Below are 23,814 nucleotides of genomic sequence, written 5' to 3'. Positions count from 1 at the left end.
TTTGAAATGACTAAGCAATGCTCTTTACATCTGAGAATCAGCCTTTCTACTTGCTTTCAGAAAATATTTAGTCTCTGTTTTTGGAATGTTTTTGTCATGTATGCAATGAACAAATTGTACCATAAAACGAGTCTTCCATGGGGACCAAAGTGAAGTATAAGAACACAAAGTACATTTATTTTACTGTGAGTGACAAGTATCCTTCAGAAAATAATTGTCTTCTGTTCTGTGAGGTAAATTACACATTTCTCTGTCATTTGTCTAGAATTAGTTTGAGAATAACCATAGTTGGTTCAGCCTTTCTAATGAACTTTTAGATGTTTTTAGGGTTTCTTTGTGATAATGTGTGATACTGTACAACCGTAGTAGATAGTGCACTTTGTTAGAATACTTTTACAGCAAAGTCCCTAATGTTTAGACATGTAAAAATGATATGTGATGGAAGAGGGAGAGTATTTTGAGACCAGCTGATTTGAATCCCAGAAGTTGGCACAGATCAAATACAAGTGTTTGTAGACAATTTTGAAATTAGAATTTGTAATTGTGATATGTTTTATGCTCTATTTGACATAGTTTTCTATGGCTTCTCAGCTAAAACAAAATTACTTGAAATCACTGTTTCCAATCATATTAAAGAGCCAACACACTGAAGAGATGAATGTCATCTTTAATTATTCAATACATGCCCTGCCAGTCCCGAAGATGCAAATCGCCTCATGTTCTTCAACAAACTGGACATTGAGAGCCCAAACCACATTTTTCTATTTGCAGATGAGGCCATTTGCTCTGTGACATTTGCAGTGCTAGGGAGTAGTTCCACTACATGTAATTCAACTACTAATTTAACTACATTTTGCCATAGCTTGGTGGTAGTTTAACTAAATTCAATTCAAGCTTCGTAGTGTTTGTATTAGTTAACAAAGCCGTGTAGCTTGCTACTACAACTACCCACTAAATCTCTGGCTGTCACACAGGTCGCACTAAACTGTTAACATCTGACTGCAGAGTTATGTGTTCATTCAGTAATGTTTCTTAACTTTGTAGTATATTACATTACAGATTAGACATGATCATTTGTCATTAGGTAGTTTTGATGTAGTGAGCTACTTTTTCAAAGTAACTTTAGTTAAACAAACTAGTATATTTTTATTAAGAGTAGATTTGCTGTAGCTCAACTTCTTCAGTGTGAAGTAATTGGTAGCTTGGTAAACTATATTTTCAAAGTAGCTTTCCCAATACTGGACATTGGTCACTAAAAGCTGGGTCATATTGCTTGATAACACAGATGTGTCACTGTGAAAAAAAGTAGCAATGATACTGCGAGATATGACTGGGGGGTTCAAATGTCATACAGATATCATTCAGTTTTCCCAAACAAATTAGAATAAAAACGGAATGCTCTGTACCAAAATTGACATCATCAGGTCTGTGTGCACAATGGATGAATTGTCTCACTGAGGTGGTCTGTATCCCGCATCAGAACACAGCCTCAATGATACACAATAAAAATACAAAAATGTTATTCCAGAAAGGAAATTAGATTTTCTTTTGACAACATGGAAAGACCCCCCCCCCCCTCTTCCAAACACGCACCAGCACCCCAAATAAAGGGGCACCTGACAGAAGAGCCGACAATGGGTGGCATTCACACCCTGAATAATGACACGTCTGTGTTGTGGCCGGGATGTGCCACCCAGCTGCCCCTAGGTAGGGAGGGACAATGGTACCATAGCCGCCTGTCCATGCAAAGCATGTGATGAAAAAGAAAGTATAAATGGGCCAATGACCGACAAAAACACAATACCCAGTTTGGACTGACACTATAGCACCTTCTATAACCAACCACGGAGCCAAGATGAGAGTCGGAGTGCCCATATTCCTCTTTTTGGCTGCAGCAGGATTCCACACTGGTATGAGAATTGTGTGGTCTATTTTCTCAATGTCATAATGTTTTAAACTTCTCCAATATATTTCTGTTTAAATATCAGTCAGCTGTGGCATTTGATGAAGCCCTGTACTGCTGATACTAGTTGCAATGCTGTTTCATGATGTATTGTGCGATGGTAATGTAAAGAAGGCCCTCAGCCTTTTTTATGTGATTGGCATTCAATTGAATCCTTATGTTTAATTGATAACATGCCAGAGGGAAATGTGAGTTGGCTGGTTATAATAGTAAAGAACAATAAGGCCCGCACACTCTTTATGCCCCCAATTCAGCGCTTTCTTTGGTGGTGGTGGTGGTGGTGGTGGTGGGGTGGGGGGTGGGGGGGGTTGGATATCATCACATCTATGTTGTGTTGTCTAATATTTGACATTAAATTTGACATTAAATTGCTGACATCCCCAGCTCTGACCGCATCCTTGGAATCGGCAGAAAAAGAAGACACATTTGGTGATGAAGGTGAGAAAGACCATGATGGATGAAGATGATGATGTTGATGTTTTTGAGCGCAATGCCTCTCTGACAACGCATGAGATCAAATAAGATAAGATAATACTTTATTACATTTTATTGCGCCAGCCAATACGTACAGTACATGACCAGTAAATACACCATAAAAACACAACACACAGACATTAAAAGCAGCACAGTATCAATAGACATTTAAAAAAAAGTGTTTGTGTTAAAAGAAAACTCATGTGACTTTTTCACTTTTTCCAGTGGGGCTGGAGCAGCTAAGTGACCTGCAAAAGAGAGGTACAATGAGCAATGTCTCAGAGACACTCATAGAAGAGCTTTTGCTCCACGCACAACTGCAATGACTTTGACTGAAATCTAGTTCAACTGGAGTTTTTTTAATCTACTCTGGGGCACTGATGGCTCATAGTGCTACAGCTTGCATTAATCAACATCATTTATCTGCCTTTCTCTGTCCTCAGATCAGGAGGAGTTTGAAGCAGCTCAAATGAGTGGTAAGACACACAGTGACACAGGCAACAATTCTGGTTAATGACCTGTCTAGAATTGTCCCAGCAAATCATTTGTAATCATTTTAATTAACACAATGAAAGAACAATACTTTCCATATTGCCATCTAAAGATGATGCACACAGTGAGGATGTACAGTACTTGGGTCAGGGAATCCTAGCCTTCTAAAAACTAATTAGGGGACATTGTATTGTTTTTGCATTTGGCCCATTGATAGTGAAATAATACAATTTCACCTCTTGTTTTCCTTTAACAAATGTCATTTTTCTGTCTATGGTAGAGGCTGTTCAAGATGAAAATACTGGTAATCACTGAAGTCTGCTGTTGACAAGCATACGTATTAATCAACCATTCGTTTTTGTAAATGTAGGCCTATTCATAATTTATTGAATGTATTTTTTTTTACAGAGGAGGAGAATGACACTCAGGAAGAGGACATGAGTAAGAACAGATGGCACATATGACAACACTCACAGGAAAAGATTGGTTACTGACAGGCACGCGTTTTTTTCCATAGTTTGTTTAGATTACTTATAACTTTACTCGTGTCGTTTTCCAGCAGACAGAGACGGAAACGTTGAGGCAGACCAACATGGTAAGGAAAGGTTGAACGGACAGTGTTTAAAGACACCTGTAGATGGCACTAAAGTGTTAGAAGACCGACGTGAGTGTTTCTTAGCAAGACATTCACTTGATGTTTGGTTCTTTAGTTATAACTATAATATATATATATATATATATATATTTTAGATTCATTCAGGTACATGTATAAGCCTAAGTTTCCTGTTCTCCAACAGAGTCTGAGTCTGATGAGGATGTAGATGGTGAGTAATTACCTCTGTCTTTTTCAAAATGTCTCATGTAATAACACATGCAGGACTTTTCCTAATACACCCTCACAACCTTGGGTTCTCTGTTTCCTTACAGGTATGAGGCAAAAGCGAGGTACGCATAGAACCTTCAGAGTCTCATGTTATCGCAAGTTACATTGATAGAATCATCTTCTCTGAGTAACACAAAATATCCAAAGAACATTTGAAACTCACATGAAACACAATACCAGCCATTCACTCACTGGTATACAATAATATGTTCACATCTTCTGTCCCTTCCTAGAACACCTTGAAGCCAACGTTGAAGAAGCAGATGAGACTACAAATCTAGGTAGGATATGAATATCTACTTGTTTGTAAATATTTTTGAACAACTGACAATGGTCTTGTTGACTCTGGTAGTAGATACATACACTACGTTATATAATATCCCCCCTTTTTTTCTCTTCACAAATGAGCTCGAGGACATAGCCAAAAACAGTGAAAATTTCTTAATTTTACCTGGCTAGTATCCATCTTCCATAAAAATGTGTTTGCTCTAGCTGTTGTTGAAATTGTTGAACATTTTCCATTGCTCATAAAATGTAAAGGAAAGGGCTTCATCATGGCTTTCCCCTCAACATTTCCATCTGATAAAACAGGAAACTTACAATACACAATAAACACATAACTTTCTTTACCACAGCTGTATAACAGTAGTATAGTGATAGTGTATAGTGATTAACAAGCTAATTTTATGGACAGACAGCAAAAACACATTTTATGAACTATGCCAGTCAGAGTCCGCATAAAAATATGAATGTTATACACATGTTCAAGGTCAATAGTTATTTTTGAGTTGATGAGGAAAATCACATCATAGAGCTAGACATTATTGACTTGACCTCATAACCAAAGCACTCCATGGAGAGACTTTGACCCAGACCATGGAGTCACTGATGTCAAACTAGTTGAACAGGACACTGGCAACGTGATTGATTGTTTGAATGCTGGCACCCTTGCTTTTAGTGTATCTAGGACAGACATCTAGGGCACTCCAAGACACCTGTCCCCAAATGCTTATCTGTGCTTGATTTATTCTGTATCATCTGCTGTGTCCTGGGTTATTTCTGGACCCGAGATACAGGCTAGGAAAGGAACGGCGTGAGTCAAGGCAGGCACATTTTTGACAAACTGTAGGACCAAGGTCAATAATCAAGGTCCTTATCTGCATGTTCAGCACTTCATCTTCTTAAGGCTCTGGATCTTGAACCCTGAAAACGAATTAGTATCATGTTGTGTAATAATTTACAACTAGTTTCTAGATCACCGGGTTAACCTGAAAAATGCACTTCACTGGGCATAAAAGGGGCCCTTGTGTTATTGAGTCAATGGTTTTCACAGCCTAAGCAACTCTGTGCTAGAATGGTTTTGAGAGTCCTGCGGGGAGTAGGATACTTGTGTGTGTGTGATGCTCATAAAAACAAAAGGAATCAATTCTCACTTTTTCTGCGTCACAGCTGAGGTAGAGTGAGCCTGCCGGAGGCATCATGTGAGGAGGCAGCACTTGCAGACCTACCCCCATCTTCTATTACAGAACCCGAAGAACATTGTGCAGCGAAACAGTTAACCGTTAATAAAGAGACATATCTCTCCCCATTCTATTTCACTGCTGTGTGACTCCGTACTTATGCAATAGGCCATTGAGGTTTATTTAGAATGTAATGGTTTGAAAAGTGAGTCTTTCAAACATCTTGAATACATAAAATACAAAAACATGATAGCTTTCCATTTTTATTTATTTTTTCCTCCAAATGTATTCTGTCTGTGCATAACAAACCAGTATTTTCTTTGGTGCCTTAAAAAAAAACAAAAAACTATTAAGGCAACTATAACTCTAAATGAGTTAAGTAGTGCAGCAGCTCAGTACCGCAACTCTTGGTGGCATCACAGCAGCAATACATGCCCCCCTCTTTCCAACAGAGCATCAGGGCAAGGTCCACACACACAGTCAAAAACATCAGGTTCAGGGTAGTAACCTGATGTCTCTCACACTAACCTCATCAACCACACATAAAACATAGCTGTGAGATGGTGGCAAGAGCAACCTGATGTGTTGGCAAGTACACATTCCTCAGACCAACAGTACAGGCAAATTACAATTCCGCAGCTAAATTGCAAAACAGACTACAGAAGGCTTGAGCAGAACTAACGCATTACACCATCTAGTTTGATGCAATCAAGTTTAAACAGGAAATCTAAGGACCTCATTTAAGTGTCTCTCCCCACATTTACCAACATTCCATTTATTCAGATTTACCTTGTTTTCAGGTAAAAGGTCTGCCATCACCATCAATAACACCAAAGCAGACCCAGAATAGATACTTATGGTACTAGATATTTTTCTTGCAGAAAAACAAAACAATCGGGAAAAGGTTGAGAAATTAAACTTTTTACAATGATCCCATTAAAAAACAATTGTCTTTATCAACCTGCCAGATTAAAAATAGACTGTACTGTTTCAGACAATTTATAAACATGTCGTGAAGACATTTTAGCCATTTTCCCAATTAAATAATGATGTCCCAAAAGCCAGGGTGGTGGGAGCTCAACTTTGTAATGTGAGAGGTCAGGTCGCCTAGTATCACCATCTATGCTCAAAACAAAAGCATTATGGTAACTGGATAGACAAAGGGGTCTAATCCACAACCGGGTGTTGTGTTGTTGACCTACAATGAGGAAGGGATAGATTTGCCTGTCAAATGCAGCCTCTACACAGTCTGGTTTCCTGTTGAGCAGGTTTCAGTTAAATGAGGTTGCCTGACACTACATAAAATGTGTAATTTCTTTAGAATAACTTTCACAAGAACCATATAGTGAAAGTACAGAAAACCTGAGGGATCATTGTAACAAGTTGAGAAAGCGGAGGAGAAGCTGAGAGAATTAGCTCTGAGGGGCGTGCACATCATTTCCTGTACTTATCTACAGACCAAGGGCTCTGTAGAATGGCTGAGTAACAGTCAAACTCAGTTCATTCAGCAAATGGCAAGGGGAAAACTGAAACTCCCCTGCACATAAGGAAAAACAAGGCAACCAGTTCCAAGTACACACAATTCTTAAAATTGTTTAGTGACAAGACAAACACATTCTCTTGACAATGGCATTTAAAAAGGTAGAGAAAGAACACCAATAACCTCACTTTCAACCTAAAAATACTGTTTATTCTAAGTTACTCTGAGCATGTGTTATGTATGACAGGCGAAATAGAAGCGTCACTAAAGGCTAATACTGTGTTGTAATTGTTGTTGTCATCCAAACTTGTCAAATAAGATTATAAAAACAGGAACATGGTATATGTACATAATTACACGGTAAAAAAAAAAAAAGTTGTGGAGTATAGAAAAAAAAAAAAAAAAATTGATTAGCTATTTTTTACAAGATCATGAGCATTGAAAAAGAAATTCTGCCAAGTCAGGAAAAAAAAAACAATGACAAAGAAAACAAAAATGTTCCCATTGGAAGTGATTGGCGCATAAACGAACACAATCATAACTTAAGGTTGGAAATTATGCAGCCAAGAACCACAGGCCCATATCACAACGTCCGTTTTTTTCCTTTTACCACATCTTTTATGTATTCCCCTCCTTCGGTGTGTTGGCATGGGGTTAGCAGGCTACAGCCACCTTCCCCCCCCCCCCCCCCCCATCACGAGTGGGCACTTGTTCTCTCCTCCCCTGTTATGGGGTGCAGGCAGCCCTAGGCTCACAGGATGACGTAGGTGAAGAGGGCCATGATGGCAGCGCTGATCAGGCCTGAAATGGGCACAGTAACAAACCAGGCCACAAAGATGTTCCGGAACAGACGCCAGTCCACACCCTTCCTGGAGCGCAGCCAGCCAACCGCTACCACAGAGCCCACCTGGCAACACACAGACCTTTGTTAACCAATTACAATCCATGACCCATTAAGAAGAAATGGTCAACACTCCCCTGACAGTAGCAGACTGGATTCAGTTTTTAATCTTGGTTTGAATGTAAAAAAAAAAAAAAGAAGTGGAAATTAGAACCAGTTTGAACCACCAAATTCAGACATCCTGTTTACTGGAAGGCATACTCCCCTTCATGTCTCTGCATCAGACCACAGTGTCTGAGTCTGAACAGCTTACCTTACAGTGGGTGGTGGAGACAGGCAAGCCAATATTGGAGGCAACCACAACGGTCAGGGCTGAGGCAAGTTCAATGCTGAAACCACTGAAGGGAAAGAAAACCAGGCTTGAGTCACCAGATGGTCCTGCCCGTGTGTGTGTGTGTGTGTCTAATTTCACAGATAGTGTGAAGTCTCATGTCTGTGGGGAATGTTATGCTATAAGGGTGCCATTTGAATGTTTGATTTAGTCAGTTCTGTGATGTCTGGCACATACCTGGAGGGAGTGATGGGGGTGAGGTCCTTGCCCATGGTCTGGATAACCCTGCGACCCCACACCCAGAGACCGAGGCAGATGCCAACTCCTCCGTACAACAGCAGCCAGATGGGTGTCGGGGCGCTGGAGTTAACTGAACCACTATTGTAAACCAGCCACAGAGCTACCAAAGGACCAATGGCATTGCTGCAGGAGAAAAGAGACTGGGTTACTAAAATATTAAATCAGGTACAAAAAGTCCCTCTACATGAACACACTAACCCTATTGCCTGTCCAGAAATATAAAAAATATATATATAGATTACTATTCATCCAAGATAGAACATCTCCCTACCTGACGTCGTTGCCTCCATGGGCAAAGGATCCGAAGCAGGCAGTGAGGATCTGGAGAAACCTGAAAAGTTCAGAGACCTCAGGGCGGTCCCGGTCCTGCCTATCCTCCTCCAGAGAGCTGCGGCTGCTGCCAGCATCCTCCTCTCCCATCTCCAGAGTCACCTCTGCTTCCCCCATGCCCTCAGGAGCCCCGTGCTCAGCCACAGCATTGCAGTAGCTGGTGTAGCTGTCCATGCGTACACGCTTCTTCTTCTCCTCTGTACCCTTGTCCTCGCTGGCGTGGAACTCGCCCTCTTTGGGCCGGAAGTCCCCGTGCATGCCGATGATGGCCATGGTGTAAGAGGTGTAGCTGTTGTTGCGGCGGATGGGTCTGTCGCCAGTCTCGCCCATGCAGTCACCTACCTTGGCAAGGTGGAGCTTGTGCAGCAGGTCCTTGTAGAGGCCAGAGTCCTTGTGCACAGTGTGGTACTGGCTGTAACCGTTGCTGGGGACGTGGGCTGGGCCATTGCTGAACTGCACATCATTACTGAACTGCACTTTTTGGACTGAATAAAAATATGTAAAAGTCAGGAACAGTGCAAGCAAGCTCTGTAGTCAGTGAGTCATGGAAAATGAATTACTTAATATTTACAGATTTTATTTTTATCCAATTTTCTCACTTTACCAAGGCAGCCATAACCTCCCCATGACTCACACTTACCATTCTCAGACTCCTTGCCTTCCTTATTGTCGCCATCATCAGAATCTCCAATGTCAAAGGTTACCCTGCGCTCCTCTTGGGGAAGCTGGGAGGGGGAGTCTGGGTCAACGGGGGAGGGGGGTGAAGGGGGCTCCTCAGGGACAGGTTTCAGGATGGTACAGGGTACAGGTTCCTCCCTCAGCTCCCTCTTATCCATCAGTGGGCTCTCAGAGGGGCTGGAAGACTTGATTTTTCCTGGAGGGGAACAAGATGGAATTAGACTGCCTGGGCCAAGTCCAAACACAAATACGGTACAGTAAGGGAACATGAGATGGCACTAGGGATGTGCATCTTCCCCTTTCATGACGATTTGATACATGGGCTCCGATACAGGAACGGTACATTTTAAACAATCATTTTGGACTGATTTTGTCAAGAGCGAAACCTCTCGCAACATCCACTCAGACCAAATCAAAGTTCGTCACATACACCGAATACTTTTCACCTTACAGTGAAATGCTTACTGACAGGCCCTAACCAACAGTGAAATGCTTACTGACAGGCCCTAACCAACAGTGAAATGCTTACTGACAGGCCCTAACCAACAGTGAAATGCTTACTGACAGGCCCTAACCAACAGTGAAATGCTTACTGACAGGCCCTAACCAACAGTGAAATGCTTACTGACAGGCCCTAACCAACAGTGAAATGCTTACTGACAGGCCCTAACCAACAGTGAAATGCTTACTGACAGGCCCTAACCAACAGTGAAATGCTTACTGACAGGCCCTAACCAACAGTGAAATGCTTACTGACAGGCCCTAACCAACAGTGAAATGCTTACTGACAGGCCCTAACCAACAGTGAAATGCTTACTGACAGGCCCTAACCAACAGTGAAATGCTTACTGACAGGCCCTAACCAACAGTGAAATGCTTACTGACAGGCCCTAACCAACAGTGAAATGCTTACTGACAGGCCCTAACCAACAGTGAAATGCTTACTGACAGGCCCTAACCAACAGTGAAATGCTTACTGACAGGCCCTAACCAACAGTGAAATGCTTACTGACAGGCCCTAACCAACAGTGAAATGCTTACTGACAGGCCCTAACCAACAGTGAAATGCTTACTGACAGGCCCTAACCAACAGTGAAATGCTTACTTACAGGCCCTAACCAACAGTGAAATGCTTACTTACAGGCCCTAACCAACAGTGAAATGCTTACTTACAGGCCCTAACCAACAGTGAAATGCTTACTTACAGGCCCTAACCAACAGTGAAATGCTTACTTACAGGCCCTAACCAACAGTGAAATGCTTACTTACAGGCCCTAACCAACAGTGAAATGCTTACTTACAGGCCCTAACCAACAGTGCCATTTTAAGTTCTTTTTTTTTTCTTTCTTTAAAAAAAAAAAAACTTTAGGTGAACATTTGATAAGGAAAGAAATAAAAATAGTAAAAAGACAGTGAAAAATAACAGTAGCGAGGCCATGTACAGGCACTGGTTAGTCAGGCAAATTGAGGTATAATGTACATGTAGGTGTGGTTAAAGTGACTATGCATATAAACAGTGTCCGAGCTGGAAAAAAACAAGCGCAGTGATTATGGTCATTGTAGTTAATTACCACATTTACGCGGTGAACTAGGTTGAATATTTGTTTAATGAAAACTACAACTCTTCAACTCAGCGTACGACATAATTCATGAGTCAAGAACTATTTGATTTCTCTGGAGAAACGGCACATTGGGCTCACAAAAACAAACTAAATGGAATTCAAGTGAGTGAACAGACATTGATTATAAAAATTTACATGTTTCCCTCAGCACCATGAAATTATCAATTTCCCCCTGTATATTAAAAAAACAAAACACCATATGCACAGATTGGATTTACACAAACTACCAAAATTATTGCCGATGGTGAACCTGAACAATCTAAATTAAATCTATTGTAAGCAGGTATAGCCCGATGAGTAGTCTCTGGTAGCTTACTTCTATTCCAGTAAAACAATTCAACAGCGCATAGATAACAAAAAAATTGCCACTCAACTAATAAAGCTCAATGTCACAGGCCATTTTAGTGTTTGAATGCTGAAGGTGACATGCAGATGTGGAATACCAGGAACAGGCTGCCTACCTTGCATTAGTAAGCGCGTGAAGCTGGGCGCAGTCTGACTAGGCTACTGATGGTCCCTAGGGTTGTTCGGCATGCAAAATGATTTGTCGATCAATGACTGTCAACACAGTTACATGCTTAGCTCGTCACCGAAGGAGAGGATGCACCAGTTGTCACAAAAGATTAGTTATATTCGAAAGGTAGAAAAAAAAAAAGTAATGTGAGCAACAAAACGTGAATTGTAACTTGTGTATACATTTTCTGACCGATGCATGCTACTTCTGGAACGGTTTGGGGTCCACGGACTGATGCAGTTGTATCTTAAAAGGTTTGAACCGAGGACCAATGCGCACCGTTACATCCCTAAAGAGCACGTATGGTTCTTATACGCCTCAGCATTTAAGGTTCACATAGGAATTGCATAACCAGGGCTAATTTCACTACACTTGCAATAACATCTGCTAAATAGGTGTATATGACCAATAAAATTTGACAATGACGTGTTTATATTTACATTGTGCTACCGACTAAAACCTTCACAGGCAGGCCTATGTAGATAAGGTCTGAGATGTATCATGCATTACTTTATGGCTTTAGACCAAATCAGATACTCAATGCAAACATATGGCCACTGCGTGGTCATCTGATCATTTGTCTGCTACCTAGCCAGTTGACCTTATTGCATCAGCAAAACTTTCCCAGAGACGCTAGTCGTTTATTTGACTAGAGCCACGTCAGTCGAGTCACCCGCACAGTCTTAACCCTGTGATGCAGTGCTAACATCACGTCAATGCCTTAAGTCAACCCATGGCTATTCTAGTCAAGGAGGTAAAGGCCCATTAGTGGATCGCTATGATCCAATTAGGCTGCCTCTCTGTCTGATGGACTAGAACCATCCCAGACAGTTCATTCATGGTCAGCCAGATTGACCTCAGCATCCCATGCATTTCCCCTTTCACAAGATGCACCATTTATAGTAAAGTTAAGATAAAGGGAGGCTATTTAAGAAAGGGTTTTTAACTTAAAATCCTGGCTTTCAGAACACCATGTGACGCGATTGACTTGTACTATTAATAGAAGGGTCTACTTTTGACCAGCACAACTATCCGCCTGCATTTTAAGCTCAATATCAATTTAAAGAAGATTAGTATAAAAACAGGCTGACCTTACAAGTTGTCATTTTTGGGTTCCAAGACAAGTCACCACAGAATTAATGTGTAAAAGATAAATATATCTGCTGCCCTGAATGAATTTGCTGGATTAAACAATAGGCATGAATGAGAGGCCAGACACGTGCAGTATTAAAAGGAACATTTCAGTTTGTCTACTTAATCTCCAGCACCACCCCAACATGTGTAAATAGCACATGTTTTGTATAAAAAGGACAGAAAGGTAAGCGTTTCCAATGACATCAAGCAATTAGATAATTAGTAGGCAATGCCTACCCATAATTGGTTAAATATCTAACTTTTATTCCACCATATTTTAAAAAAACTAAAAAACAAGCCATTTTCACACACAGTATAAGTTCATGTTGGGGTCACCCTGGAGATGAAAATGTAGTTGGGAAATTTCACAATTTGTTCAGTGCCTAATGCAATGCAGCAATCTAACTACACTCAAAACTTATTTACTAAAATAAAACAATTTATAACAAGGGTGCCAAAACAAAAGAAAAACCAAATTGAGACTTACGTTCAATCTTCTTCTTGAGACGTGGGCAAACAATGAACCAGACCAACAGGGCGGTAAGCACACCACAGGTCAAAGAGATGAGCAGTGTGCCCCACCATGGGACCTTGTCAAATCCAAGCACTGGAGTAACAGAAGGGGAAACGGAGAGAGGAAAGATAGTTTTGAAAAACAAGTCAGCAGGCACTACCTTCCTAAAGAATAAGAAAACAGTTGGCATTGTGACTAAACAGTCTATCTGGATCCACATCTATAAGTGGTAGAACTACAAAAGCCTGTTCTTATATTTACATTACAAAATGTTTCTAAATTATATGTTGAGTACAGAGAAAAAAAACATTTAAATGTAGACGGTAAAATGCTAGAATGATCAATTGGAAGCAAATTCTTCGATTAATTGCACATGGTCATATTTCCAGGGGAAAATTAAGTACTACCTCAAACACATACACCACCACTAGCTACAAGGATGAGCCACAGCAGTTACGCAATGCCGCATGGAGGAGAGCATGTGAATGACAAGGGATGTCGCAGCGACCCAAATGGACCCCTGCCTCCAACTGCACATGGACAGTGAGTGATTGCCTTAGAAGGCTAGATGAGAGGACTTGGGGAGGAGATAAAAAAAAACGAGGCCTTCAAATTTACTTTAACAGTGTCCGCTGGAGCATAAAGGGCATCGGGTGCCAAGCCTGCAGTAGTGTGTGTGTGTGAGGTTGTCAACGTAGTCTTGTGCATGCTGTTGGCAGGGAGGACCATTACAGATCCCCCTTGGGGAACAGCCGCCAGCGACATGTTGGAGAGTTAGCAACATGGTCAGAGAAAAAAAAAAAACAAGTGCTCCGTGAAAATTCAAGTTGACCTTGACCACGCGTAATATAAATAAATAACTCTAGACTGGGATTTGAACAACAAACAAAAGGAAATGAAGGCCAAGGCCCAGAGACAACAGTGAGTCTGTGTTGGTTACAGGGCAGAGTGTGCCATGCGCTCTCCTGTGTAGTCTACTGACTCACCCTCACATTCGGCGAGAGAAGACTACAGGCCATGGCACATTAGCAATGTGTATTTAGTTACGCAACAAACTCACCCCCCTCCAGGAAGAGGGAATGAGAAGGGGGTGATATAATTTCTCCTGCACGAATGGCTGAGGCTTCTTTCATTAGACTAGTCTCGAATGGCTGGCTGTGGGACAGCCCAAAACAGGTGCGGCCGGTAGACATTTGTTGGGGGGGGCTGGTGCCAAATTAAGAGTGGGCAAAAAGTGGCCCCCAAAGAGGAGAGAATGGAGTCTGTATTATTCAGTATGTGCAGAAGAACATTTCCATGTTGATGGCCTTTTGTGAATCACATCTCCAGAGAATTTATTTATTTTTAAAAGCACCAACCCAGTCATTTAAAACTGAGCCACACAAAGGGGCGTCTACACCACAGCTTACGCAGTGGGATGAATTAGGGCTCAGGAAGTGGAATTTAACCACGTCTGCGTTCCAAACCCCTCCCGTGTAACCTCTGCATCCCGTGGCCTACTTTACACAATAACACGGTTTGTTGTCATTTTCCAGCAGCGTTTCAGCCCCATCCCTCATGGCAGCAATAGTTAAATAACCATTTATGACTCATTGTATATTTAGGCTGGTGGCTTTGGCAAATTGTCCTCTTCATTGTCCCAGTCTGTCACTCCTACAAACTAGTTGAATAAACGAAATGTTGACAGAGACTGAAAAAAGTAACAATGAAGATACTTTTGAAGGTATTGCACTCAGCTTTTCCTAACTGTACGAAGATAAAGTTGGCTACTCAAACTATTTCAGCGGCACTAACTTACTGTTGCTTGCCTATTAGGGTCTAATTAAGCTACAAGGCCTGAGAGGGTGTGGTATACTGGGCATATACCAGTTTATAATTAGTAATTTGAAGTACCATACACACCACATGTATTCTGAATCACAGCTCAGTTCAATAAACCCCTTCTCTGCTTCTCCACATTTCTATTTTACTGATTTCTGTGTGTCCCCTAAGCAACCAAGCCACCAGCCGTTTGTTTTTCAAAGGGGAACCGAAGCAGAAAATGTACATTCCAGCTAACGCATACTGAAATGCAGGGACATGGGGGGGGTCCACTGGATCACTTTTTTTTTTTTTGGAATGGATGTTGTTTGAAAGTACACAGTTGGTAGTGAAAGTCAGGCCGGTTATGTAAGTGAAGAAATAAAATAGATTTCTGTAACAAGACCAGTATTTGCCTGGTTCCTAAAAATCAAATGTAGTCAATGTTGACATGGTCATATACATTAATGATGTCGACTTCCTCTGCTGGCGAAGCTTTTCAATCTATGGCCCTTCTACAGGGATCATCAACTAGATTCAGCCGCACTCTAATTAGCAGACTACAAATTGACCGCAAGAAGCCCAAACAGATTATTTGACTAAAACACTTTAAAAGTGTATAGGAAAGTCATGTTACATTGTTTGTGCTTTTACACCTCCATGTTAAAGTAAAACCAGAGGATCATGTGGTTCTAAAACAGGAGACCAAATGTACAGTTCTGTTTTGACTCCGCCCCCCTCAATCACCCATTGAATTTAACACGGGCTGTATTAGACTAGCAGATCAGTCACCACTACACGGTTTTACAACTTGGGGTAGAAATGCAGCAAAAAATATATATATTTTTGGTGTTAACCATTACTTATCCTGCGATTACAGTGGTTCCTCCAAGGACAAAATATTTAATGAGAGCACACAGCTGAAATGTGTTCTGAAATAGTATAACCCACTTAGATACATTGCACCGGAATGATCTGTGCAAAAAATAAAAATGGGGGAAAGAGACTAATCATGGACTCGGGTCTCATTTTGAATTCTTAAATTCAGCCACTGGCATTTTTAAAGTATTCAGACCCCTTGACTTTTTCCACAATGTTACATTACAGCCTTAATCTTAAATGGATTAAATTGTTGTTTCACTTCCCATCAGTCGACACAACACCCCATTAATGACAAAGCAAAAACAGGTTTAGAAATTGTTGCATAAAAAATAATCTGAAATATCACATTTACATAAGTATCCAGAACCTTTACTCAGTGCATTGTTGAAGCACCTTTGACAGCGATTAGACTTGAGTCTTTTTGGGTATGACGCTACAAGCGTGGCACCCCTGTATTTTTCTCCCATTCCTCTCTGGAGATCCTCTCAAGCTCTGTCAGGATGAAAGAGGAGCGTCGCTGCACAGCTATTTTCAGGTCTCGCCAGGTGTTCGATGGGGTTCAAGTCTGGCTGGGCCACTCATGGACATTGAGACTCCCGAAGCCACTCCTGCATTGTCTTGGCTGTGTGCTTAGGGTCGTTGTCCTGTTGGAAGGTGAACCTTCGCCCCAGTCGGAGGCCCTGAGCATGTTGTCATCAAGGCTCTCTCTGTACTTTGCTCCTTTCACCTTTCCCTTGACCAGGACTAGTCTCCCATTCCCTGCTGCTGAAAAACATCCCCACAGCATGATGCTGCCACCAGGCTTCACCATAGGGATGGTGCCAGGCTTCCTCCAGACGTGACACTTGGCATTCAGGCCAAAGAGTTCAATCTTGGTTTCAACAGACCAGAGAATCTTGTTTCACATAGTCAGTCCTTTAGGCACCGTTTGGCAAACTCCAAGCGGGCTGTCATGTGCCTTTAACTGAGGAGTGGTTTCAATCTGGCCACTTTATCATAAAGGCCTAATTGGTGGAGTGCTGCAGAGATGGGGAGAACCCTCCAGTAGAACAACCATCTCCAGAGGAACCCTGGAGCTCTGTCAGTGACCATAGTGTTTTTGGTTACCTCCCTACCCAAACCCACCCCCCCCCATCCAATCGCTCAGTTTGGCCGGGCGGCCAGCTCAAGGAAGAGTCTTGGCGGTTCCAAACTTATTCCATTTAAGAATGATGGCAGCGATTGTGCTTTTGGAGACCTTCAATGCTGCAGAAATGTTTTGGTATCCTTCCCCAGATCTGTGCCGACACAATCCTGTCTCGGAGCTCTACAGACAATACCTTCAACATCATGGCTTGGTTTTTGCTCTGACATGCTCTGTCAACTGCGGGACCTTATATGGACAGCTGTGTGCCTTTCCAAATCATGTCCAATCAACTTAATTTACCACAGGTGGACTCCAATCAAGTTGCAGAAACACCATCAAGGACATCAACACATCAAGGATGACAAATGGAAACAGGATGCACCTGAGCTCAATTTCAAGTCATAGCAAAGGGTCTGAATACGTATGTAAATAAGGTATCTTTAAAAAAATGTTTTAATAAATCAGCTAACATTTCTAAAAACTTTTTCGCTTTGTCATTATGAGGGATTGTGTGTAGATTGGTGAGGGGGCAAAAACTATTTAAACCCTTTTAGAATAAGGCTGTAACGTAACAAAATGTGGAAAATTGAATGGATCTGAATACTTTCCAAATGCATTGTATAACATGAGGAAGTGACTGACCAGGTGTGGCTAAAGATCAGGATTAGCCTCGTAATAAGCTGGCTCCAGTTACAGGCAGTGGCCAGAGTCTAAAAGTGTGCCAGTACGTGTAAGGATACACGTCCTCCTCAGTGTGTGCGATTACAGTAGGCCAACATGTCAGTATGTAATATCTGGATCTACTATTAAATCACTCTCTGATCTCTTCTCAGTTGTGTGGGAATTCATTTAACAGCAGGATTCCTGGAATGCAATCGCTGTATGGAACTTCATGTGAGGTACCCCAGACTAAAATGTCCCCACGTACAGGACACTCACGTAGGTGTGACATAACAGTACAGTATGTGACTGATTGCATGTGGTCTCCTCTGAGTGTGCATTTATACACAGTGCATACTCTGGCCTATAGCCTTCATTTAATGGCCCAGGCCAGTTGACTTCTTGAACTGTTCGGTCCTGTAGGTAGAAGAAAACAAAAAGGAGCAAAGGTTGCTCATTTAATAAGAGTTGCAAAACCTAAAAAGTTAACAATATAGCAGACCTAAACATTTGCAGTGCTCTCAAGGACACTACTGAGAATCAAAAGACTGCCAATGGCCGAGTTAACTTCCATTTTTCCTCCTCCGTGTGGGAAAGGGACAGACATTGAAGTAAGAGAAACCTATTTCCAGCTCTGTTGTGCAGTGCTCTTCTCTGCAATTTCATTCTGTTATGACCCACACCACACTCAAGAAAAGTGCCAAAACACAACAGGTTAAAATAAACAGGCCTTCTCTGAGAACAGTAAACAGTTTGGAAAAAGTGTGGGGATCCGGTTGGCTGGCTGAGGGAGCAGTTTATTTTACTCCGTGGCTGCAGGCATGCAAGGTGAAGGCAGAGTGTGCCAACGATACTCACTTGGAGCTCCAGTGAAGATGATGGAGAACAGGTTGATCATCATGGTGACAGCATAGAAGACAGGCAGGGCCTTCAGACCGTTGGGCACGGGGTCTTTCTGCATGGAGACAAACAGAACAGTCAGAAACACTATGCTCTCTATTGTACTGTCAGGTTACATTTGATGGCAGAAAAGGGTTGTAGGTAAATTTGATATGAATTGATGGCCCGTGAGATTACATGGAGAGTGACACTTCTTTCCAAAGAACAAGGAATGGCTTTATTCTAATGACCTTGCTTGGGACATCATTTAAGGTCTGGCACATAGCCAACAACAATTTCCAACAGGAAGCTTCATACAATTTGTTAGGACATCTAGACTTAGATAAGTGAATTTTACTCAGCTTACCTTGTGCAAGATGAACATACGTACAAAGTAGAAAAGGACACCTGACATGATGCCAGACAGAAGGGGGGAGAGGAACCAGGAGACAACTGCGGAGATTAGAACAATTAGCATTGCACCGTGCTCTCAGGAAGAACACCAGACACTAGCACCAAGCAATTAGTGTTTTAAACGTTAAATGCATTATGAAACTAAGAGATTTTTAAAGGGAATTCCAGAGCCAAAAGAGTGAACAATCAATTGCTATATATAACTTAGAAAATATTCCATTATCTGTCAGGTCCACATTGGGTAGACAGAAATAACAATATTGCTTGTAATTATTTCATTTTTAACTGGTACTTTATATAGTTCCATTCCTGTGTACGTTATTTTATTCCTCGTGTTTGTTACTATTACATTTTTTTAACTGCATTGTTGAGAAGGTTCATAAGCAAACATTTCACTGTAAAATGGCACACTAATACATATGTTCATTCCTTAATTAAAGTCATCATCTCAGCTTAGGCTGGAACAACCGGCAAGACAACGTCATCTCTGCTCCACATACGATATGGACTTTAGTCATCCTATTTAGCCAGGCTAGCCTGCCTAAGTATGCTGCAGAGCAGTCGGACATTCATTTGACTAGTTCTTCAAAATTTATAAGGCATACTTTGCGAACTGTCTATCCACCTCTCATCATTGTGTACATTCCTCTCTCAAGCGTTCTGTGTGTATCCAACCTAACGTAGCAGGCGCCTCTGAGCCAGAAAGAACAGGTGCACAATGGTCATTGTCGTAAATTATCACGTTTCTGTGCTGAAATAGGTGCTATATTTGCTTAGTGAAAACTACAACTCCCTCAGCCCACTGTCCAACATAGTTCTTGACTTCTTTCGTGAAGGATTTTGATTTCTTTATTGAGAAACGGCACCTTGGGCTCACAAAAGAACTAAATAAAAAATGGACTTGGTCAATTATTTAACTGAAACAAAACTACATTTTGGTTAATCGCTCACCACAACCAGACACTGGCATTACTTGCACAAACAACATGTCTGACTGGAAAACATGCAACATAAGGCAGCCGTCTATTTTACTTAGACAATGACGATAACGTCAAAGTAAGCTGTGGATAACGGAAGCTGCGGACTCACCAATCCGGAGGAGTTCCAGCCACCTGACCCCCTGTTGACCTCTGGCCACCAGAGAGAAGCCAATGGTAGCACCCACAATGCAGTGGGTACCTGAGATCGGCAGCTTGAGAAAAGAGGCCACCAACTGCCATACCGCAGAACCTGAGAATCAGCATAAAAGGCCAAATTGATAACTTGAACAGGGAGCGACAAAGCATTGTTTCAACATTACATACAAGTAAAAACATTTGACAAGAAATCCAGATGGCATAAAACCCATGTTCTTACATACAAAAAAAAGTTATACATTTGTAACACTCACCAAACATGGCACTGACAGAGCCAGCCATCAGCACGTGCTCAGAGCCGTTGTACATGCCAACATCGATGATGCCCTTGCGGATGGTCTCGCTGACCTTGGCTCCCAGAAGCACAGAGCCAACGGTCTCAAAGATAGTGGCCAGGATGCAGGCCTGCCGCAAGGTGACCACTCCAGAGCCCACTGCCGTGCCAAACGAGTTTGCCACGTCATTGGCCCCCACAGAAAAGGCTAGGATGAAGGCGATGATAAAGCCAACTATGAGGAGCCACATGTAGTCTGTCAGTGGTCCACCAGTGACCTGGGCCATTATCCCTAGTGTGGTGCCCGTCAGGGTGAGAGTGGCGAGAGTTGTCGAAACCATTGTGCGTGATTGATTTCTCTAAAGATTGATTTGCTTCACAATATAAGGGAATGTATATGAAAATAGATGTGATGTTCGCAAACAGCAAAATTAAATGAGGTATCAATGTGTGTATACAGTAACTTCTCTTCAAGACCCTAACCCGTAGGGGGTTGAGGGTTAACTAAACTCACTGGGTGTAGCCTATGAGTTGTCCCGGACTGAACAGAAATAAATTATGGTGAAGTAAAGTGTGGGCGTATTGCTATCCTGTAATTTTACTATCTTTGTTAGGGTTTCTTTGGCTCTGGGCTATCATGCGGACCAAACAGTCACCCATTGTTCAACAGTCAATGTAGGTGAATGGCAGAACATCCTGAAAGACAACAGTTGGAGAAAGTCTTAGTTATGTAAACACTTCCAATCGAAAACAAAATTAGTTCTTCCAACTTTAGCACATCAGTGTGCCTCAGAACACATCCATTCATGACTATACAATAGGAGTCAGAGACCTGCTGCTGGTCAATTTATGATAGTCAAATCCTACAACGGCAACTAGGGTTCAACTCTCGTGAAAAAAAAGCATCCCTTAACTACACCACTCCACGCTTGGTTAACACTTTAGCAAAACTACTCAAAATAGCAGTCTGACCATGTCCTCCCTTTTATAGAAATTAAAAAAGGGTGGCCAGGCCATTTAATTATGGGCAATCAGTAAGAATTTCAGTATGAAAACACATGTATTTATTTATTTATTTTTAACATCAACCTTTGCTCTGTCAAGCATAAATACAACTACCTAGTTAGCAAACTATGAGCTGCCTGTGTTTCACCTTTTGTATTAGCTACTTTACGACACTGAGCCAACTTCCTTCCCATAATCATGTCTCGCTGTGCAATGACAATGGTTACCGTACAGACGGGCTTGCCTGACAAGATAAGCCAATAAAGGAAGCCATTTTGGGGATGCACTCGTAGGAAGAGAATCACCAAAGCTAACTTTAGCGAGATCACATAACAGAAATTGCCAACGTAACGTAGCAGAACATTGATACACGACGATGCAATACACACACACAAGTTCGCTAGATATACATTTAACATGGTTAACAGTCATCCAAAGTTTGCCAGCTACCGAGAAATCTAACGTTAAACGACGCATATCACGTGTCATTCATTCAATCTTGACTTGCACTAGCAACACGACCCATGTCTAACGTTAGCTAGCCATCCACATTGATGTGTCTATGCGCTAGTTCACACATGTAATAGTCAATACTATTACTATTATAAGTCATGCTAGCTAGCCATATTAACAAGCCATGTTTCGTAATCGCTATATTTTGTTAGCGTCGCTGCGTTAATTATTCTAATGAATGATATTAGCTTTGCTAGCCAAGCTAGTAACGTTACGGCTAACAGCTAGTCAGCGCTTGCTATCTGATTTCATAATCATCACGATGTAACGTTAGCCAACGTACTGTCAATGTGATGGAAATATTCCCATAGTAACTTAGACATTTTTGTTAACGTTAGTTATAGGGATGTTTATCTGGAACTAACTAGTAAGTTACCTAGTAATAAGTCAGTCAAAGTACTTAATACGAGCAAACGTTAATTACAAATTGAAACCGCACTGTTTTACAAACGTACCAAATAACAATTTGTGAATTTGAAAATAATGACAATTTTAACTTACCACACGTCGCAAAAGTAGTCAATGATGAAAAGGAAGACTAACAAATATATAACCAGTGCGCGGGATCATGAAATATACAGTCACTGGAAACGATTAGTTTGAACTTTAACAAATTTAACTAGCTTTGGAAAGCTAAATAACCATATGAACGTAGCTACTCTTTCCGTTTAGTTATATTCATATAAATTCAGCGTAAAAACCAGGCGCATCAGCTCTTGATAGTTCCGGTAAAAGCTAGTTTTGATTGAGTCACGAGCCGGTGCTTGTCTTTATGGAGAATCGGAGGGTGGTGCTTTGGTTACACCCTTTATGCCCATACTGGATATACCTGTCAATCATCGAGCTACAACGTATGCTTATTATTCATTGATGACAATTTTCACTACTTGGTTGTGTGTGGCTCTTCATGGCACATTCCCACACAAAATGTAATGTCATAGATTGTAAAAACTAAAAAACAGGCAAGCAGCACATTTTCCAGTAGCATGTGGTAGGCCAAGTTGAACTAATTTCATTTTGCAGTGAGTGGAGTATCTTTTTCAAAGCTGCATCCCAAGATTTTAAATTTTTTTTGGATTCTGAGTAAACAATGCATTATTTCCCGTGACTGCGGATTGATATGCTGATGTTGTTATGAATTCTCAATAAATTGTGTTGTGTTTTTAAAAATTAAATAAACAATTTTCCTCTGGGTTGATCTGTAGTGGAGTCACATACCTTCTTTGTCGTCTTATATTTAAGCTCTGACTAATATTTATTCAAATCTTACAGTATTTGTCATTAAGTGTACAGTATAGTGGGGTGGCTAAACAGACATTTCCATAATGACCGTTCATTTGATGATAAAAGCACCAAATGTTGCATCAAGATTAATATGCCCCTTCCATTATGTATTTATTTTTATTCAACCTTTATTATGTGGGCCCAAAACAAGGGAGGGGATGTTCTGATCCGTGGTATACTGGATAAACAAATGTCAACACTGTTTATACAACTTTTTTTATTTTTGCGCAAACGTTTACTCACCAATCGTGGAAAATTTATAGAAAATATAGGAAGCGTTACTTCATTCATAGTGAACGCCAGACATTGGCACTGCACTAGCTAAAGCATGTGGGCATAAATGCAGTTCAACAGCACTTGCTGCAAATATTGTGCATTGCCAAATTTTCTCCTACAGTGGTGTAAAGTACTTCAGTGAAAATACTTTAAAGTAGTACTTAAGTCATTTTTAGGGTATCTGTACGTTACTATTTACATTTGACTACTTTTACTATTTTTTTGATTGAAACTTTATTTAACTAGGCATGTAAATTAAGAACAAATTCTTATTTACAATGACGGCCCACACCGGCCAAACCCGGACGACGCTGAGCCAATTTTGCGCCGCCGAGCCAATTTTGCGCCGCCCTATGGGACTGCCAATCACGGCCGGTTGTGATACAGCCTGGATACATTCATGAAGAAAATAATGTACTTTTTACTACATACATTTCCCTGACATGTACTAGTTACATTTGAATGCTTACCAGGACAGGAAAATGGTCCAATTCACACACTTATCACGAGAACATCGCTGGTCATTCCTACTGCCTTTGTAAATTATGT

At 41.3% G+C, this 23,814-nt stretch overlaps 2 protein-coding genes across 5 annotated transcripts; one reads left to right on the top strand and one right to left on the bottom strand.

Moving 5' to 3' along the window:
• The first annotated feature begins 1,784 nt into the window (after positions 1-1,784).
• On the top strand, positions 1,785-5,407 carry si:dkey-200l5.4 (transcription initiation factor TFIID subunit 7). 4 transcript variants are annotated; one of them, XM_020466236.2, is made up of 11 exons: positions 1,785-1,910; positions 2,348-2,401; positions 2,663-2,698; positions 2,881-2,913; positions 3,210-3,233; positions 3,338-3,370; positions 3,492-3,524; positions 3,727-3,753; positions 3,857-3,874; positions 4,046-4,093; positions 5,262-5,407. In XM_020466236.2, exons 1-11 carry the CDS (start codon positions 1,856-1,858, stop codon positions 5,273-5,275), a joined length of 375 nt encoding a protein of 124 aa, XP_020321825.1. In that variant the 5' UTR covers positions 1,785-1,855; the 3' UTR covers positions 5,276-5,407. The 4 variants fall into 4 exon arrangements, with proteins under 4 accessions (XP_020321825.1, XP_031664756.1, XP_020321823.1 ...); XM_031808896.1 differs by having other exon boundaries at positions 3,492-3,593; XM_020466234.2 differs by having other exon boundaries at positions 3,489-3,524.
• Positions 5,408-5,522: 115 nt separating this feature from the next.
• On the bottom strand, positions 5,523-22,487 carry LOC109874362 (sodium-dependent phosphate transporter 1-B-like). Its single transcript, XM_020466233.2, has 11 exons — positions 22,207-22,487; positions 20,168-20,883; positions 19,867-20,007; positions 18,731-18,816; positions 18,343-18,439; positions 12,990-13,109; positions 9,195-9,428; positions 8,496-9,039; positions 8,162-8,347; positions 7,907-7,991; positions 5,523-7,659 (listed from the first exon to the last, which is right to left on the bottom strand). Exons 2-11 carry the CDS (start codon positions 20,526-20,528, stop codon positions 7,504-7,506), a joined length of 2,010 nt encoding a protein of 669 aa, XP_020321822.1. The 5' UTR covers positions 20,529-20,883; positions 22,207-22,487; the 3' UTR covers positions 5,523-7,503.
• Positions 22,488-23,814: the final 1,327 nt, after the last annotated feature.

Source organism: Oncorhynchus kisutch, linkage group LG29 (assembly GCF_002021735.2).
Source record: "Oncorhynchus kisutch isolate 150728-3 linkage group LG29, Okis_V2, whole genome shotgun sequence".
Classification (NCBI taxonomy): domain Eukaryota; kingdom Metazoa; phylum Chordata; class Actinopteri; order Salmoniformes; family Salmonidae; genus Oncorhynchus; species Oncorhynchus kisutch.
Note: the sequence above shows the minus strand (reverse complement) of the source record. Positions and strands in the feature narration are given on the sequence as shown.

Coding starts and splice junctions, on each gene's coding strand:
- si:dkey-200l5.4 (XM_031808895.1), top strand. CDS start 1,856: ATGAGAGTCGGAGTGCCCATATTCCTCTTTTTGGCTGCAGCAGGATTC. Junction 2,402..2,662: donor AGACACATTTGGTGATGAAG/GTGAGAAAGACC, acceptor CACTTTTTCCAG/TGGGGCTGGAGCAGCTAAGT. Junction 3,371..3,488: donor CACTCAGGAAGAGGACATGA/GTAAGAACAGAT, acceptor GTCGTTTTCCAG/CAGACAGAGACGGAAACGTT.
- LOC109874362 (XM_020466233.2), bottom strand. CDS start 20,528: ATGGTTTCGACAACTCTCGCCACTCTCACCCTGACGGGCACCACACTA. Junction 18,440..18,730: donor GTATGTTCATCTTGCACAAG/GTAAGCTGAGTA, acceptor GTCTCCATGCAG/AAAGACCCCGTGCCCAACGG. Junction 9,040..9,194: donor AGGCAAGGAGTCTGAGAATG/GTAAGTGTGAGT, acceptor ATTTTTATTCAG/TCCAAAAAGTGCAGTTCAGT.